Genomic DNA, 19,906 nt, shown 5'->3' on the forward strand with positions numbered 1-19,906 from the left:
TGCGTAGAAAAATGCATAATAGAACAGAAATGACAATAACACAGGTAGAAATTCTTTGCACACTGATTCATTATGGAGGCTTCATTTTCAATCTTAGGAAAATGTTGTTAACATAAATTTGCTTTTAATACAAGGGTTCACCAATTGTATCTCTTTATTTTTTGCCAGGAGAGGATGATGTGGAGAACTGAAATTCCCCTAAGAACAGTTTAGGATTCCCTATAGGATAAAGTGAAGATCTTCAACTGGGCATTGTGGATTTAGATGTGTATGAGAAATCCAGATTATCCTACAGGGTATTACAAAGCTCAGAATGGTAAACTTTAAGTCACTATAGCTAGTTCTGATTTTTACAATTGAAATTACACTTGATGCCACTATTTTCCACAAGTGGTACTTCTGACATTTTACACAAACTTCAGTTTATATATAAAATTGGATGCTCTGAATGCTTTGATTAGCATGGTCTTACCTGAGCTAGTTAAAACATGATTTTAATAAGGCCAAAGATCAAGATTTCCTTCAGAAGCTGACTCCAAGTGAAGTCGTCCTCCTCATGCAAACTACAGCTTAAATTCCAGACATAACAGCTTAGCTTCCAGACGAGCTGATATCTGATGAAAAATTTTACTAGGCAAAGCAATCTTGCAATTTATCGCCACCCAGCTCATGCTGTAGGTATGTTTTATAATAAAAATGTTATCATAGGAGCAACTGGGGAGGTTAGGAGCCTTGTAGTGTCTGGCTGCAAGACTCCTGTGCTGTAATTTCTAACTTTGTGGTGATTAGGTCCATGACTATGCTAAATGTCATGCCCAGGGTTAGGTTCCAGCCCATGCTGAGGTCCGAGGGGAGTGGGTTGGTGGCAGATAGCTGAAAGACACTTGGCGGGGTGGTGTAGGCAGGTGAAATGTAGTTTTATTCAGCAGGTCTCTGATCAGCAGCTCTCTTACACTGTCTTTCGTTATGTCAGCTGTCTGCTCCGGCTCTGCATCTCCTACCACTCCTGTGCCTGCAGCTGCACTCCCTGGCCTACAAGCTGCACTCCCCAGCCTCTCTCCTTATGGGGAGAGCAGCTTAACTCTTTCACTCTGGGCACAAGCTGGTTCCTAGTTCCCTCCTGTCAACCTTCAAGGCAACTGGCTCTCCCTTACAGGGGTCAGTAGCGTTACTCTCTCTCTGGGTGCATGCAAGCTGAGCCTGTGCAGTGTCAGCAGGGCAGTTATACCTTTTTCAAATAATAGTGGCTCCAAGCCAAGTATGAGCTTATACCAACAGGTTATATAACAAGTAGAATTATGTGCCTGTGCTCCAAACTCATGCAGGCCTAGATGTCTGCCTTGGCTTAATTCCATGTGCCTTACGTTGGCTAACTGGTTGGTTTTACAAAGGTGGCTTTGTTCCCAAGGAAGAAGGGGGTTTTTGTGAGGCGTGATTATCATCTTTGTTGAAACCATGAACTAGTTCAACTTAAACTAAATTGATCCCAAAGTTAGTTCAGCCTACATGCAGGAATGAAGAAGGGTAGCTTGGAGGTTAGATGCAGTGTCTCATTTTCTTACATCAGATTCACTATCATAATTTTCCTATGTGAGATTTTTCACATTGTCATAATTTTTGCAAATATAGTTTCATCTATATTGCAGGGGATTATCCCTTACCTCATAACCCTGAATCTACTAAACCTTTTGCTCAGTTATATTTTCACTCCTAATGATAAGAAGAATCTAGACGAATGCCTTATAAAGTCAGTTTCTCAGATCAACCAGTCCTGCTTGCCTTTTTTTTTTTTTTGAAACAGTCTCACTCTCTTACCCAGGCTGGAGTCCAGTGGTACAGTCTCGGCTTACTGCAACCTCCACCTCCCGGATTCGAGCAATTCTCCTGCCTCAGTTTCCTGAGTAGCTGGAATTACAGGCGTGCATCACCACACCTGGCTATTTTTTTTTGTATTTTTAGTAGAGGCGGAATTTCTCCATTTTGGCCAGGCTGGTCTTGAACCCCTAACCTCAGGTGATCTGCTCACCTTGGCCTCCCAAAGTGCTGGGATTACAGGCTTGAGCCACTGCACCGTCCCAGGCCTGCCTTCTTTAACTGCTTTTACATGTTGGTCAAAATCTGGCTCAGAGCAATAGTGAAAAATGTCCCTGTGATGCAGGATTGTTTTCACTGTCACGTCACCAGCCAGAGACCTCTGCAGCCAGTGACATCCATGCCTGGGCCTCACTTGGGTCCTGGGCTTGCTGCAGGAGACATCCCACTCACTCAGCCTGGTGGGCTGTGCTTGCCTTGCCCTCCTGCCTGGATCCTGCACTCACCGCAGAATCTGTGCTTAGCTTGCAGCTGGGCCAGGTGTGCTGTGACCTGTGTGCACATTGGGAGCCAGCATCTGGACAAGGGGAATGTGATGGCACCTGAACAGAGATTCCCTGAAGCCCCAGAGGAGGTGTGAAAGCATGCTAACAACTCTTCTAGTCCTGCTGTCCACATCCCAACAAACGGGGCATGATAACAGGTCTGTCAGTTTCATTGCCCTGCTCTGGCCTGCAGCCCTGGGGCTGGGTCTGGCCCTGCCTCTGCTTCCTGTTGCATGAGGCAGCCACTGAGTGCTGGCAGGGGCAGAGGATATAGTCTTACAGGCTTTTTCATGCCTGCATTCAGAGAGTCCCTAGTTCTTGTCCCACATCCAAGAAGAATGAGGTTATGCTGACAGCTGGTGGGTGAATAAGGTGAAGAGTTTTATTGAATGACAAACAGCTGTTAATGAAGGGGGGACCTGAGTTGGGCAGCCCCCTTACCTGAAGTCAGGTGGTCTCTCTTCTCTCACCCAAAGGTGGGTAGTCCCTAAGTGTAGCTGAGTCCAGGTCTTTTATGGGCTCAGAATGGGGGAGTGCATGCTGATTGGTTTGTGAGTATGCAAAAAAGGCTAAAGTCACCACTGAAAAGTGGGCGTGACAGTGTAAAACACCAATTAGGAAAGGGTAGTTATTTGTAAAATAGGTGAAGGGTGAGGATCAATCAGAGGAAAGTGTGCCAAATGGGAAGAGAGTCTCTCAATCCAGTCCGTGGATGTATCCTAGACTGTAGCATGGATTTCAGGCTTTAATATGTCTTTGGTTTGAAGTGGAGTTTCATCAATGACCTTCCCTTGTCTGCCTATGAATTTGTCTGCTTCCTGCTGCTATCACCTGTTCTAAACAAAAGCCCCAGAAAATTTCTGTGAAATTTTGAATTCTTCTTGGATTACATGATCTGAGACTCCCTGATCTTCACTAATTTATTCAAATGATACTAGAAGCTGGTGAAGCTGGTAGCAGAAGCAAAATGTGTGGTACCTAAGATATATAGCAAAGATCTATTTCTCAATCTTCCAAAGAAAGACAAAAAGTGCTGGGAAAATAACAAACAACCCCTTAGAATCCACCCTCAAATTATTTCCTCAACAACTCACTGGTCTGTCATGCAATCTTGTAAAGAAATAAGGATGAACTAGTCTTTGACTCTAAGGAAAGATTAGAAATACTATTTGTGAAACGTTCTGGTCAATCCATGTTGAGTGCCGGCACAGAAAATACTTGTCCTATTTATTAATGGGATCCATGCTGAATTCATTGATCTAGTTACTAAACAAAGCTGGATTGGGAAGCTAATGATCTGGCCAAATTAATACCCAAAATATTTTGCCTTTCTGGCATAAAGACTATTTCAAACTGGTTATTTTAAGATTGCATTAGAAGATAAATTTAAAGGAATTTCCATTTTTAAGATGTCTCCCTTTCTGGTCCAGAAAGAGATGGAGAACTAAATCACTAAATAATGGAGAAAGAATTGATTCAATCTACATCACAAACCTGACCTTTGTTTAAGGTGTTTATCTTAGTTATTTTATCTTAACTGGATTTTTACTAACACATTTTTAATTTGTTTGTTTTCACAGATGACTGTACTTAAGCCTGAATTCTAAGCATTGTGCCTTTGTTATATAAATCTTCTAGCTTGTCTGTGCTAGGGCATGAGGGTAAACAGGTTAAAAATCTATATGCAAATTTCAAGAAGATGACACATTTGAAAGAAAAAAGAGGTATTTGTAAATTGGGCAAGTGAAAAATAGTAAAAGTATTTGTATTCTCCACAAATATTAGTAAAAAGCTTTAGTCAACTGGGCAAGACATTTTAACTTGTTCCAACTACCAGAAACACAATTCAAGTCTAGGTATTCTTTTATAAACTAGTGAATTCAGTATTATTATACCTGACACATGGCTACAATTTTAGGATAAACACTATAAGGTGTGATTCTTTCTGTATATTTATGTATGTCTATATATGTTTGTATGTGTGACACTTTTCTAACTCTAGATGATACCGCCAAAATTAAATTGTATTTGAACTCTATTTAACTAGCTTATAGAATAATATATACTTATATAAATTAAGAATTCCTTAAACTCTTAGAACAACAAAAACTAACCAAAATATGTTTCAAGTCTGCATGACCCAGGATAATCTCTGGTAAATAAAAGCTATTTTAAGTTTGTTGGTTTAATTAAAATATACATCTTTTTAGAGTTTTTAGCATTACATATAATACAAGAATACAACTACCATTCAACATAGGTTTACTAGTCAAATAAGTTTAGGTTATCTTTATTTGATGTTCAGCCTAAGGCAAAATGTGAAATTTTGTGTTTACTTCATATAAATCAAGCACATCAGTAAAACAAAAAACTCATATACTTGACTTTTAGGTTTTTGGCTTTATGACTTACATGCGTGTGCTGTGAATATAATTAGCAAAAATAATGTGAGATGTTGGCTCTCTATGTCTACTGTCTCATGGAATTTTTATGACTAATGCACACACAGTTATTAAGAACAAGTGAATTAGGACTAGCAAGTGGAGCAAGATGGCAGAATAAAAGGCTCCACTGACTGTCCCCTCACCAGGACCTCAATTTAACAACTATCTACACAAGAAAACACCTTCATAAGAACCAAAAATCAGGTGAGTACCACAGTACCTGGTTTTAACCTTGTATCACTGAAAGAGGCACTGAATAAGTAAAAAAAAAAAAGTCTTGAATCTCCAAAATTACCCCTCCCCAACCCCTCAGCACTGTCAGCCTGGTGCAGAAAGTGTTTCTGTGTGCTGGGGGAGGGAGAGCACAGCAATTGTTGAACTCAATGCTGTCCTATTAGAGCTGAAAACTGAACCAAACTCAGGTGATGCCTCCTTACAGAGAAAACATTTAAACCAGCCCTAGCCAGAGGGAAATTGCTGATCCCAGAGGTTAGAATTTGAGTGCCTGCAATCCTAGCCACCACAAGCTAAAGTGCTCTGGGGCACTAAATAAATTTGACAGGAATTCTAGGCCACAAGCACTGAAGATCCTAGGCAAGTCTTAGTGCTGACTGGGTCCAGAGTCAGTAGACTGGGGAGACATATCACCTACTGAGACATCAGCCAGGGTGGGAAAGGGGTAAGGGAGTGTCAGCCTTGCCCCTACACTAACCCCAGGTTGCACAGCTTGTGCATCCAAAAGAGATTTTTTCCTTCCACCTGAGAAGAGGAGAGGTAAAAGTGAGGAGGACTGTGTCGTGCATCTTGGATACTAGCTCAGCCACAGAAAGATAGGGCACCAGTAAGAGTTGCTGGCCCCCCTTTCCAGGCCCGAGCTCCCAGATGAAATTTCTAGACATATCCTTGGCCAGAAGAAAATCCGCTGCCCTGAAGGGAGGAACCCAGTCCTGACAGGACTCCATCACCTGCTAACAGAAAAGCCCTTGGGCTATAAATAACCAGCATCAATACCCACGTAATATACTGAGGGCCTTGGGAGAGACTCTGAGACTTGCTGGCTTCAGGTGGGACTTAGCACATTCCAAGTTGTGGTGGTTATGGGATGAGACTCCCTCTGTTTGAAAAAAGCATGGGGAAAAGTAAAGGGGATTTGGATTGCACCTTAGTCACTGGTTCAGCCATGGGGGTCATCACCCAAGTAGGTTATGGGGTTTCCCGATTCCAGGACTTGGCTCCTGGACAGGATTTCTGGATAAGCCCTGGCCTGAAGAGGACCTCACTGCCCTGAAGGGTAAATCTCAGGGCAGGCAGCACTCACCACAGCTGATTATTTATTTATCTATTTCAACATGGAGTTTCACTCTTGTTGCCCAGGCTAGAGCGCAGTGGCACGATCTCAACTCACTGCAACTTCTGCCTCCTGGGTTCAACTCATTCTCCTGCCTCAGCCTCCCGAGTAGCTGGGATAACAGGCACTCACCACCATGCCTGGCTAGTTTTTGTATTTTTAGTAGAGACAGGGTTTCACCATGTTGGTCAGGCTGGTCTCGAACTCTTGACTTTAGGCCATGGTCCACACCTATAATCCCACCACTTTGGGAGGCCGAGGTGGGTGAATTACCTAAACACACAGCTGACTTAAAAGCCCTTAGGCCTTAAGGGAATGTTGGCAGTAATCTGCTAGTACTGCCTATGAGCCTGTAGTTTTGGTCAGAGGTGAGGTTATTCTGCCTTTGAAAAGGGCAGAGAAAAGTGGGAAGGACTGTGTCTTTTGGTTTAAATACCAGCTCAGTCACATACAATAGAACAGCAGGTAGACTTTTAAGATTTTTGCCTTTAGTACCTGGCTGCTGGATGGCAACTGTGGACCCTCCCAGGACCTGGGGGAACTCGACACCCTGAAGGGAAGGACACAAGCCTGAGTGGATTTACCACCTGCTGATTGAACAGCCCCAGTACCTTGAGGGAACATAGGTGGTAGCAAAGGAGTAATTAAAGAAGGCCTTGGGTGAGACCTGGCACTGTGCTGGCTTCAGGTCTCACATAGTGCAGTCCTAAATGTGGTGGCCACAGGAGTGCTTGGGTCACTCCACCCCCAACTACAAATGTCTCAGGAGAGAGAGAGAGAGAGAGATAGAGATAGAGAGAGAGACCTTTGGTTTGGGAGAAAGTAAGGGAAGAGAACAAGAGTTTCTGCCTGGTAATCCAGTAAATTATCCCAAATCTTGTTCAAGACCCTCAAGGTGGTACCTTTACAAGACCGCAAGAACCACAGTGTTACTGGGCTTGAGATGCCCCCTAAAACAGATATAGCTTAGATCACAACAATTCAAATGTTTTCAAACATTGAGAAAGCCTCCCCAAGAAGAATGGGTACAAAGAAGCCCAGACAATGAAGATAACAATAAATACCTAACTCTTCAATGACCAGAGACCAAAGAACATCTACTAGCATGAACACTAATAAGGAAAACATGACCTCACCGAATGATCCAAATAAGGCACCAGAGAACCAATCCTGCAGAAATACAGATATGGAACCTCTCAAACAGAGAATTCAAAATAACTGTGTTGAGGAAACTCAAAATAACACAAAGAAGGCATTCAGAATGATATCAGTGAAATTTAACAAAGAGATTGAAAGAAGTAAAAATAACCAGACAGAAAATCTGGAGCTGAAAAATGCAATTGGCATACTGAAGAATGCGTCAGAGCCCTTTAATAGCAAAATGGATTGAGCAGAAAAAAGAATTGAAAACAGGCTATTTGAAAATACATTCGGTGGTCAGACTTGGTGGCTCATGCTTGTCATCCCAGCACTTTGGAAGGCCTAGTGGGTGGATTGCTTGTTGTCAGGAGTTCGAGACCAGCTTGGCCAACATGGTGAAACCCTGTCTCCACTAAAAATACAAAATTAGCCAGGTGTGGTAGTGCATGCCTGTGATCCCAGATACTCAGAAAGGCAAGGCAGGAGAATCACTTGAACCTGGAGGGTGGTGGCTACAGTGAGCTGAGATCATTCTACTGCATTCCAGCCTGGGCAACAGAGCAAGACTCCATATCAAAAAGAAAAAAAAAATACACCATCAGAGGAGACAAAAGAAAAAAACAATGAATCACACTGACAGGATCTAGAAAACATCACCAAAAGGGGAAATGTGTTATTAGCCTAAAAAGGAGGTAGAGAAAGAGATAGGACTAGAAAGTTAACTCAGAGAGATAATAATAGAGAACTTCCCAAACCTAGAGGAAGATATCAATATTCAAGTATAAGAAAGTTATAGAACAACAAGCAGATTTAGCCCAAAGATGACTGCTTCAAGGCGTTTAATAATCAAATACTCAAAAATCAAGAATAAAAAAAGGATCCTAAAAGCAGCAAGAGAAAAGAAACAAATAACATACAATGGAGCTCCAATATATCTGGCAGCAAACTTTTCAGTGGGAATCTTACACCCAGGAGACAGTGGCATCATACATTGAAAGTACTGAAGGAAAAATAGAATAGTTTATCTGGTGAAAACATCCTTCAAGAATGAAGGAGAAATAAAGACTTTCCTAGACAAACAAAATATTTCATCAATACTGGGCCCATCCTACAAGAAATGCTAAAGGGAGTATTTCAATTAGAAAGAAAAGAACATTAATGAGCAATAAATAATCACCTGAAGGTACAAAACTTACTGGTAATGGTAAGTATACAGAAAAACACAGACTAGGATAACACTGTAACTATGGTGTTTAAACAACTCTAATCCTAAACAGAAAGACTTAACAATGAACCAATCAAAAATAATAGCTACATCAACTTTTCAATACATAGTACAGTAAGATATAAATGGAAACAACAAAATGTTAAAAGGCAGAGAGATGAAGTTAAGGCATAGAGTTCTTACTAGCTTTCTTCTAGTTTGTTTGTTTGCTTACATGAAATATGCTGTTATCAGCTTAAAATAATGGGTTATAAGCTAGTGGTTGCAAGACTTATGTTAACCTCAAACCAAAAACATACAATAGATACACCAAAAATAAGAGGCAAGAATATAAATCATATCACCAGAGAAAATCACCTACACTAAAGGAAGACAAGAAGGAAGAGAAGACAACAAAACAACCAAAAAACAAATAAGATGGCTGAGGTAGGTCCTTACTTATCAATAATAACATTGAATGTAAATGAACTAAACTCTCCGATCAAAAGACATGAAGTAGATGAATGGATAAAGAAACAAGACCCATTGATCTGCTGCCTGCAAAACACACACCTTACCTACAAAGACACACATAGACTAAAAACAAATAGATGAACAAAGATACTTCATCCACCCCTGAAACAACAAAAAAGAGCAGGAGTATCTATACTTATATCAGACAAAATAGATTTTAAGACAACACTACATGAAGAGACGAAGAGGGTTATATATAGTGATATAAGGGTCAATTCATCAAGAAGATATAACAATTTTAAATATATATGCACCCAATAGAAGAGACCCACATATACAAAGCAAAAAATATTAAAGAAAGAGCTAGGCCCCAATACAATAATAGCTGGAGATTATAATACTCCACTTCCAGCATTGGACATATTTTCCAGACAGAACATCAACAAAAAAACATTGAGGTTAATCTGCACTATAGATCAAATGGATCTAATAGCTATTTACAGAACATTTCAGAACCTAACAGCTACAGGATATATGTTCTTTCCTTACCACATACATTATTGTCAAGGATAGACCATATGTTAGGTTACAAAGCATGTTTTAAAATATTCAAAAAATTGAAATAATATTAAGTATCTAATCTAATCTAATCTAACCACTATGGAGTAAAACTAAAACTTAAATATCAGGAGGAATTTTGGAAACTATATAATCACATGGAAAAGAAACAATATGCTCCTGAGTGACCAGTGAGTCAATGCAGAAATTAAGAAGGAAATCACAAAATTTCTTGAAACAAATAATGGAAACACAACATACCAAAACCTGTCTGACATACCAAATGCAGTACTAACAAGGAAGGTTAACACGACGATTGCATACATCAAATAAGAGAAAAACTTCAAATACACAATTTAATGATGCATCTTAAAGAACTGGAAAAGCAAGAGCAAACCAAACCCAAAATTAATAGAAGAAAATAAATGATAAAGATTAGAGCAGAAATAAATGAAATTGAAATGCAAAAAATACAAAAGACTAATGAAACAAAAAGTTGTTTTTTAAAAAAACTTAAAATTTACAAACCTTTAGCCAAGCTAAGGAAAAAAGAGAGAAGATTCAAATAAATAAAGTCAGAAATGAAAAAGGACATATTGTAACTGATATTGCAGAAATGCAAAGGATTATTAGTGCCTACTATGAGCAACTATATATATACCAATAAATTAGAAAACCTGGAATAAATGAACAAATTCCTAGACATATACAACTTACCAAAATTGAACCAGGAAGAAATTCAAAATCTGAACAGACCTATAACAAGTAACAATATTGAAACCATAATACAAAGTCTTCCAGTAAAGAAAAGCTTGGGACCTGATGGCTTCACTGCCAAATTCTACCAAACATTTAAAGAGAACTAATACCAATCCTACTCAAACTATTTCAAAAAATAACGGAGGAAGGAATACTTCCAAACTAATTTGACAAGGCCAGTATTACCTTCATATCAAAACCAGACAAACAGACATTAAAAAAAAAAAAAAAAAAAAACCACCTTACAAGAGAATATCTCTGATGACTATTGATACAAACATTCTCAACAAAATACAAGCAAACCAAATTGAAAAATACATGGTAAAGATCATTCATCATGACCAAGTGGGATTTATCCCAGGGATGCAAAGGTTGTTCAGTATACACAAATCAATCAATGTGATACATCGTATCAACAGAATGAAGACAAAAACAGTATGATTATTTCAACTGATGCTGAAAAAATATTTAATAAAATAAAACATCCCTTTATGATAAAAACCTCATAAAACTGGATATAGAAGGAACATACCTCAATATAACAAAAACCATATACAACAGACCCACAGCTAGTGTCATACTGAATGGGGAATAAATAAAATGCTTTTCTCTCAGATGTTGAAAATGACAAGGATGTCCGCTTTTGCCACTGTTATGTAACAGTACTGGAAGTCCTAGCTAGAACAGATGAGAGAAAGAAATAAAGCGTATCCAAATTGAAAAGGAAGAAATCAAATTATCCTTGTTTTCAGTTGATATGATCTTCTATTTAAAAAGTCTAAACACTTGCCTTAAAAAAGCATGAGAACCCATGAAAATATTCAGTAGATTTTCAGGATACAAAATCCTAGAAAATAAAGTTACTGAGAATTGATAATTCTAGTTAATGTACGGTAATTAAAGCTGCTGAAGAACTTAAGAGAAACAACCCTGTATGCAAAGTAAGTAAGTAAATTAAGAAATGATTTTTATAAGAAAAGTCACCAGGTTTGAGGATATGTGGGGTTTTTTTTCAAAAAAAAAACTGGAGTAATATTGTCTGGTTCAGATGGTAGCTAAAAGTTGTTTCAGAATAGATGATGAAACACAAAAATCAAATGGATGCAGAAAGTTGGAAGAGAAAGAGAATATTTTGCAGTTAAGTTGCCAGAATTCAAGTTATTATGAGTTTTTAAAATGTGTCTTAATATTAAAACTAAACTAATCAAAACTATAATTTGGTCTTTTCAGTTAAAATCACAGTTTTAACAACGTGTTGCTCTGCTCTTATTAGACACTGGTTAAGTTTTCTCTTGGTCCTTTAAATACTTGGCCTATGAAACAAAAAGATTTTATGTTGTATCAAGATGATGTTCTGTGATTCATATTGTCTTTAGCCAGTATTTGATTACTTAAGAAAACTGAGTTTTCTCAGTATTAAAAGAGCTAACTTTTTTATTTTTTCACAATAACATCACTTTTTCTATTTGCCTTTGAAATCTTTGTCATTTTGGTATTCTTTCAATTTGTGACTGTATTTAACCAATTATTTAAGTCATTTGGTATTTTTAACAAACTTCTCCAAATAAAATTCTAAATTGAGTTCTTTTTGACCTCAACTGACTTTGGGATTTCCTGGATGAGCCCCTAGAATAGCTAAAGAGAATTTGTTTTATCTTTTTTAAAAAGAGAGATGTTAAGCTAATGAGGCTTATTTGATACGCAAAATTGAAGGAGACATATTGTCCAATAAAAGCAATGTTTACATTCTTTGTTATACTTTTAGAAATATGTATGATTAATATACATATTCTAGAATTTTATTATTTTTCTAGAACTCTGATATGCACTAAAATATTGTGATCAGTTATAATTCTAATTATTATCTCATTATGTTATATGGAACACAATGACAAAATTCTATGTAAATAGCATTGTAATAAACTCTTAACAAACTCTTAACAAATCTGTAAGCTTGGCCATTTAAACATTTTTTGTAATTCACTGAGAGTTTGTTGTTTTCTGCTGATGCTATCATAAAAGTTTTTGGAAGCAGCTGTGATATAAAATCTCAACACAAACATGGAAAAGACTCTGACAAGTGGAGAGAGATTTCTGATAACTATAAAATTACAATATTTAACAAGATTTAAATGAACTTTATTAGTAATTTGTTCAAGTACACCCTTTATAAATAGAATTAACATATTTACCTTTTTCTCCTTAGCTGATCTATCCTGAAATCAGAAACTATCACTAAATATTCTTATTTTCATGGCAATGGAGGTATTTGGAAAAGTTTATTAAGAATCTGTTCTCCTTATGACACAACACATTGGAAAACGTTGGTTATGTTTCCAGAACTTTGACTGGAATGTCATATTTGAGAATGAGCATAGAATTAGAAATGACTGGACAGTTTTATGGAACTAGGAATTAACTTTATGGAGAAAATTAAGACCTGCCTTAGTCCATTTAGAGTTGCTATGAAGGAATACTTGAGGCTGGGTAATTCATATATAAAATAGAATTATTTGGCTCACAATTCTGCGGGCCGTACAAGGAGCAAAGTGCCAACATCAGCTACTGATGGGAGCTTCAGCTTGCTTCAGTCATAGCAGCAGGTGTCATGTGCAGTGATCACATGGTAAGAAAGGAAGCAAGAGAGAAGCAGGGAGATGCCAGGCTCTTTTTAATAACCAGCCATCAAGGAAACAAAGAATGTGAGAATTCATCCATACCATGAGATTTCCCTCCCTTGACCCATACACCTCCATTCTGTTTCACCTCCAACATTTCATTCAGACTTCAACATGAGATCTGGATTGGCCCATCAAATCAAACTATAGAAAGTTTCTCAAGAAAAACTGGCCTGATATCTGCTCACAGCTTTTCAGCCTTACCGGCTGAGAAGAAGGTCACTTTCTAGAAGGGCCAGGAAACTGAAAAATCTTTTCAGGACCTCTTTTGAGTACAGACAAATTTACCTAAATCTATGAATATTGCAGGTCAAGACAAACGATATATTCTTAGCATGACATCACAGCCTCTCCAGGCTACGATGTCTAATTAAAGATTAAAGTCTAATATGAGATTATTTATTAAAGGTCCTAACACATCCAAATTAAAAAGAGGTCGGTCACTATTTTTACTGCACTTATACTCAAGTCCTTATTAGATGACCTAGACTATTTTAGCATTTAATGCATTTATAAAGCCACATTGAATAACATACAACACTGTAAAATGTTTTTATTTGTTTTCTGGTAACATTATTCAATGATGATGTGAACATGATTAAAATTTCTTAAATGCTATATTAGGAATATATTTATTAGTTTACTATATATTAAACCTTAGGTCATTAAAGTACTAGAATTTTGCAAAATCTTTGAGTGCTGGTAAGACATACACACGTCTAACTTGCACAATCTTGTGACAGCTTTAGTAAATACAGAAGAGAGATTGCATGAGATCTAAACATTTCTTTTGAAAATTTTTGTCAATGAATCTATTACTTGATTGTTTCTCAGGCTGTAGATCATGGGGTTTAATAAAGGAACTATGACAGTGTAAAATAGACACTCCATCATATCTTGGTCATCAGCCTGTGGGGAAGCAGAGCCCACATACATGACGGCGAGGGGCCCATAGTATAAAGATACAGATAAGAGATGAGCTCCACAGGTGGAGACAGCTTTTTGCATCCCTTTGACAGACTTATTCTTTAAGATTATAAGGAGGACAAGTGTATAAGATATAAGAATAGTTCCAATGGTAAAAACTTGAATTGAACCTGCAAAAATAAAAACCATCAGAAAGTTAATAGAAGAATCAGTACAGGAAATCTTTAATAATGGGATAATGTCACAGTAAAAGTGTTGTATTATGTTGGAATTACAGAATGTTAATCTGAATAAAAAAATTTCATGGATTAAAGCATGAAGAAGGCCACCTAGAAACGACAAAACTAACAGCCGGATGCATAGTCCATTGGTCATAATGACTGGATAAAGTAAAGGTTTGCAAATGGCTACATAGCGATCATATGCCATTGATGCCAAGATAAAACATTCTGTGGTTACACCAATTGCAAAGGAAAAAAATTGTATCATGCATTCAGAGAGAGATATGATCTTACTCTTAGCTAAGAAGTTGATCAGCATCTTCGGAGTCACTGTGGATGATAACCAAGCATCCACAAAGGCCAAACTCCCAAGGAATAAGTACATTGGGATATGAAGGTGAGGGTCTTTCCAGATGATGACAATTAGACCAAGATTCCCCATGACGGTGATGAGATATATGACCAAGAATGCCAAGAACAGGGGTATTTTCCACTTTGGTTGATATAAAAATCCTGTGAGAACAAACTCTGTCAGCAATGTTGCATTTTCCTCTTCCATGTCCTCACTGCATGTCCTCTAAAAAATGAAATAAATGTAAAGGAACATTCGCAATGGAATTGTGAGTTGAAATTGGGGAAGAAGTGTTCAAATAAACCATGTAATTATCAGAGCCCTCTTAATTTTTTTTAATCAGCACTCTAATTGATGCACCCTATATTTGAGCATTTAAATACATGGGAAAAATAATACATTTTGGTTTGAAAATTGTGTAGGAATTAACAGATTGAGATTTAAAAAGATGCATCATCTAAATGTACTAAATTTTTGTGGACTCTACTGAATATAATAGGAAAACCTTCTGTCTGGGATATGGATGTAGGGTGAAGGAAAAAACATATTTGAAAGGCCTGTATTAAAAATGGAATGAATGTAATGTGGAGAATCTCAAACTTTATTCTTCACATGATAAACATGCACCAAATATTTTAAAATGGGAAATGGCATTATATATATTATTATATATGCATATATGTGTATATATATTATTATATATGGCATTATATATTATTTATAAAATTTATATAATATATTTATATATTATATATTATAAATGGCATTATATATTATTATATATGCATATATGTGTGTATATATTATATATAGTATATATAATATATACACATATATATACACATATATGTTATATATAGTATATATATAATATATACATATATGTGTATATGTATGTATATAATATTATATACATAATATTATATATACACATATATGTATATATATTTTTGGAGGCAGAGCTTTTCTCTTGTTGCTCAGGCTGGAGTGCAATGGCACGATCTCAGCTCCTCATAAAGTGCTGGGATTACAGGTGTGAGCCACTGCTCCTGGCCCAGTATATTTTTAAAATAGTATATTTTTAAAATTTAGTTCTTGATAGTGTAAAAGTATGCTGCAGGAAGGAGAAGCTGATTCAGGAATCCTAATTAGAAACTTGATACTAAGGTCAAGGAGATCCCAAATTAGATTACACATGAGAATCATCTGGGAGACTTTTGTTCATGAAAAATGCAGATTATGAGGTTTTAATGTAGAAGTTGATTATTTCAGGAATGAGGTCTAGGAATCTGTATTTCGAAAATACCCTCAAGGTGATGGATATGCATGTGAAGAGTCTAGTCCCTGTGTGATATGATATTGGAAGGCATGGTAGGACAAATGAATAGATTCAAAAGAATTCAGAATGTAGAGTCTTTAATTTCTGTGACATATTTGGTATGAAATACGTCATCAGTGAAGGAGAGAGAAGTCACTTGGTGACCAGGTAGATGGATATTAAACATTGAGGATGGGAACTCGAATTGCTGACAAGTTTTTGGAGTGAGCATCACATCTGAGCAACTAGGTGAGATTCAATCAGTAATATGGGCCTATTCAAGCTTAATAGAAATAATTACTTGGAATCATTGTAGTATTTGAAAGCATCATTAGGAATGATGCACAAAGTGACTGTACATTCTTTATAAGATGGCCAAGATCTAATAGTCTTTTTTGCCACCCATGTCTTGGGGGCTGTCAGAAGGTTACCTACTACTATAGAAGCCAAAACAACTGGAAACTCATTTTCCCATTCTTCTTGCCTCTAGAGTGAAGAAACAATGATCTAGGATGGCAATGAAACACACTGATCCTACATTTTGAATATGGGTAAAAGAAGAAAAAAAAGACAGGATCAAAAGTGGACTTTAGTTGTAAACTCAGCCATGGCAGAAATACAATGAATCCACTGAATGCATCCTTCATTTGACAGTATGAGTTGTCACATTATACCCAGAAGTGGGGATAAGAATACAGGAGTTAATTTTTAAGTGACTGACCTTAAGAGTTTTAGTCTAAGAAAGTGATTAATTAGAAAGAATGAGTATTTCTGTCAGAATAATCCAAAATAATTTTTAGAATCACTATGATCAAAACCAGTTTCAATTGTTTAATGTCCTAGATCACCACAAGTTGTCATATAAAGTCATAATAAGGTTAACAACAAAATAAAATATCATTAAAAGAACAATGCTGTCTTATAACTATTTATCCTATCCATATCATAATCATGAAACTAAAACATAGAGATAAGCCAGTAATAGTTACCTAATTTCAACCTGGCTATTTTGACAGCTTGTATACCCAATCTAAAATTATGGTAAGTTAACTAGCATTTTCAACATTTCTACGAAGCATAATGAAAATTATAGATATTTTTTCTTACCCATATTTTGAAAGAAATTTAGGATATCCTCTAAAACCATTAGGCTTTCTAAAACAGAAAAAAATACAATTGCACAGGAATGCTGATAACACAGGTAGCAATTCATTGCATATTCATTCTTTTGGGAGGCTTCTTTCTGCAAGCTCAGGAAACTACTGTTCACATAAATTTGGATTGAACAGAAGAGTCATTCAATTGTATAACTCTGTACTTTTGCCAGAAGATGACTGAATGGAAAACTGAAACTCTCATAAGAGTGCCAAGGGATTCCCTATGGAACAAACTGAAGCTGTTCTAGTGTGTATTGTGGATTTCGACATATATAAAAAGTCCAGATTGTCCCCAGTGGCATTTAACTTCTGGAATCATAAACACTTTTTCATGTGAACACTTCTAGTTTTAACAAATGAAATAATATTTTATATACTATTTACTGCTACAGATGACACTTCTGTCATGTTTGTATAAACTTTAGTTAAACGTGAAATTTACTCTTAGTGCTTTGATTAGTATAATCTTATCTGAGGTAATCAAAACATAATTTAATAAGGCCAAAGTTTCTGATTCCCTTTAGGAGACAAACCCGAATACGGTTGTCTTTCCCATGAAAACTGCAGCTCAGATTTTAGACATATACCTAGTTCCCCCATTTTGTGCTAAAATCTGATGGGAAATCTTATTAGACAAAGTCAGTGGATGAAACAATGAAAAATAAAGGCAAGGACTGCAGTGGGAAGTGCCCTGAATTTTTCTGACATAAAAAGAAACACATAGATCAATGGAACAGAATAAAGAACCAGAAACAAATCCACACATCTACAGTGAATTTATTTTTTAACAAAGGTTCCAAGAACATACATTGGGAAAAGACAGTCTCATCAATAAATGATGCTGAGAAAACTAGATATCCATATGCAAAAGAATAAAACTAGACCCCTATCTCTCACCATATCCAAAAGTAAAATCAAAATGAATAAAAAGCTTCAATCTAATACCTCAGACTATGAAACTTCTACAAGAAAACATTGAGGGAAGTCTCCAGGACATTGTTCTGGGCAAAGATTTATTGAGCAATACCCTACAAGAATAGACAACCAAAGAAGACATGGACAAATGGGATTACATCAAGTTAAAAAGCTTCTGCACAACAAAGGATACAATCAACAAAATGAAGAGACAACCCACAGAATGGGAGAAAATAGTTGTAAACTACCCACCTGACAATGGATTAATAACCAGAATATATAAGGAACTCAAACCCCTTTATAGGAAAGAATCTAATAATCTGATCAAATACAGGGTAAAAGATTTGAATAGACATTTCTCAAAAGAAGACATACAAATGGTAAGCCCGCATATGAAAAGGTGGTCAACATCCCTGATCATTAGAGAAATGCAAATCAAAATGGCCTGGCATCTAGTGCCTGCCGTTTTTCCAGGCACACAGTGCAAGCTGTCAGTGGATCTACCATCCTGGCATCTGGAGGACAGTGGCCCTCTTCTCATAGCTCCACTAGGCAGTGCCCCAGTGGGAACTCTGTGTGAGGGCTCCAACCTCACATTTCCCCTTCCCACAGCCCTAGTAGAGGTTCTCCGTGAGGTCTCCGCCCCTACAGCAGACTTCTTCCTGAACATCCAAGTGTTTCCATGCATCCTCTGAAATGAAGGCAGAGGTTCCCAAATTCTTGTCTTTTGCATACCCACAGGCCACAGGAAGGCCATCAAAGCCTGGGGCTTGCACCCTCTGAAGCAATGACTCAAGCTATACCTTGACCCCTTTTAGCTATGACTGGAGCTGGAGCAGCTAGGGTGCAGGGTGCCAAGTCCCAAGGCTGCACAGAACAGCGGGGCCCTGGGCCCAGCCCATGAAACCACTTTCCCTCCTAGACTTCTTGGCCTGTGATGGGAGGAACTGTCATGAAGATCTCAGAAATGCCCTGCTGACATTTTCTGTATTGTCTTGGCTATTAATATTTGGATCCTTGTTACTCATGCAAATTTCTGCAACAGGTTTAAATTTCTCCCCCGAAAATGGATTTTTCTTTTCTGCCACATGGCCAGGCTACACATTTTCCAGACTTTTATGCTCTGCTTCTCTTTTAAAGATAAGTTCAAGTTTCAGAAAATCTCTCTGTTCACACATATAATCATACACCTTTAGAAACAACCAGGTAACAAAACATCTTTAATCCTTTGTTGCTTAGAAATTTCTTCTGCCAGATACCCTAAATCATCTCTCTCAAGTTCAAAGTTCCACAGATCTCTAGGATCTCAAGGGAAAAACGCCACCAGTCACTTTGCTAAAGCATAGCAAGATTGACTTTTACTCCAGTTCCTAATAAGTTTCTCATCTCCATCTGACTACCTCAGCCTGGATTTCATTGTCCACATCACTAAGAGCATTTTGGTCAAAACCATTCAACAAGTCTCTAGGAAATTCCAAGCTTTCCTTCATCTTACTGTCTTCTTCTGAGTCCTCCAAACTGTTACAACCTCTTCCTGTTACCCAGTTTCAAAGTTGCTTCCTCATTTTCAGGTATCTTTATAGCAGTGCCCCACTCTTCTGGTACTAATTTTCTGTATTAGTTCATTCTTACACTGCTATAAAGAACTACCAGAGACTGAGTACTTTATGAAGAAAAGAGATTTAATTGACTCATAATTCCATAGGCTGCACAGGAAGCATGGTTAGGAGGCCCCAGGAAACTTACAATCTTGGAAGAAAGTGAAGGGGAAGCAAGCAAGTCTTACCATGGCAGAGAAGGAGAGAGAGTGAGCAAAGAGAGAAGTGCCACACACTTTTAAATCACTAGGTCTCATGAGAACTCACTCACTATCACAAGAACACTAAGGGGGAAATCCGCTCCCATGATCCAATCACCTCCTATCAGGTCCCTTCCCTGACACATGAAGATTACAATTTGATATGAGATTTGGGAGAGAACACAGAAACACAGAGCCAAACCATATCAATAAATAACACAGGAGTCACTGAAAACTCTTCAGAAGGGTGCACTGA

General features: G+C 37.4%; 1 protein-coding gene and 1 long non-coding RNA gene across 6 annotated transcripts in view; one reads left to right on the forward strand and one right to left on the reverse strand.

The window, feature by feature from the left end:
* LOC105477442 (uncharacterized) overlaps window positions 1-5,395 on the forward strand; it is an 82,037-nt gene extending 76,642 nt beyond the window's left edge. For 4 of the 5 annotated variants that reach the window (XR_011620403.1, XR_011620402.1, XR_011620399.1 and 1 more), the window contains 3 exons: window positions 169-316; window positions 2,337-2,515; window positions 3,938-4,365. This is a non-coding gene — a long non-coding RNA (uncharacterized lncRNA). Of the gene's footprint in view, window positions 1-168; window positions 317-2,336; window positions 2,516-3,937; window positions 4,366-4,866 lie in introns of those variants that run through there. The other variant, XR_011620400.1, reaches the window with a different exon arrangement.
* Window positions 5,396-13,606: 8,211 nt separating this feature from the next.
* On the reverse strand, window positions 13,607-14,757 carry LOC105477443 (olfactory receptor 5H14-like). The gene has a single exon (XM_011733943.2). It carries the CDS (start codon window positions 14,667-14,669, stop codon window positions 13,740-13,742), a length of 930 nt encoding a protein of 309 aa, XP_011732245.2. The 5' UTR covers window positions 14,670-14,757; the 3' UTR covers window positions 13,607-13,739.
* Between the last annotated feature and the right edge of the window lie 5,149 nt (window positions 14,758-19,906).

This window comes from Macaca nemestrina, chromosome 2, assembly GCF_043159975.1.
Source record: "Macaca nemestrina isolate mMacNem1 chromosome 2, mMacNem.hap1, whole genome shotgun sequence".
Classification (NCBI taxonomy): domain Eukaryota; kingdom Metazoa; phylum Chordata; class Mammalia; order Primates; family Cercopithecidae; genus Macaca; species Macaca nemestrina.

Coding starts and splice junctions, on each gene's coding strand:
- LOC105477443 (XM_011733943.2), bottom strand. CDS start 14,669: ATGGAAGAGGAAAATGCAACATTGCTGACAGAGTTTGTTCTCACAGGA.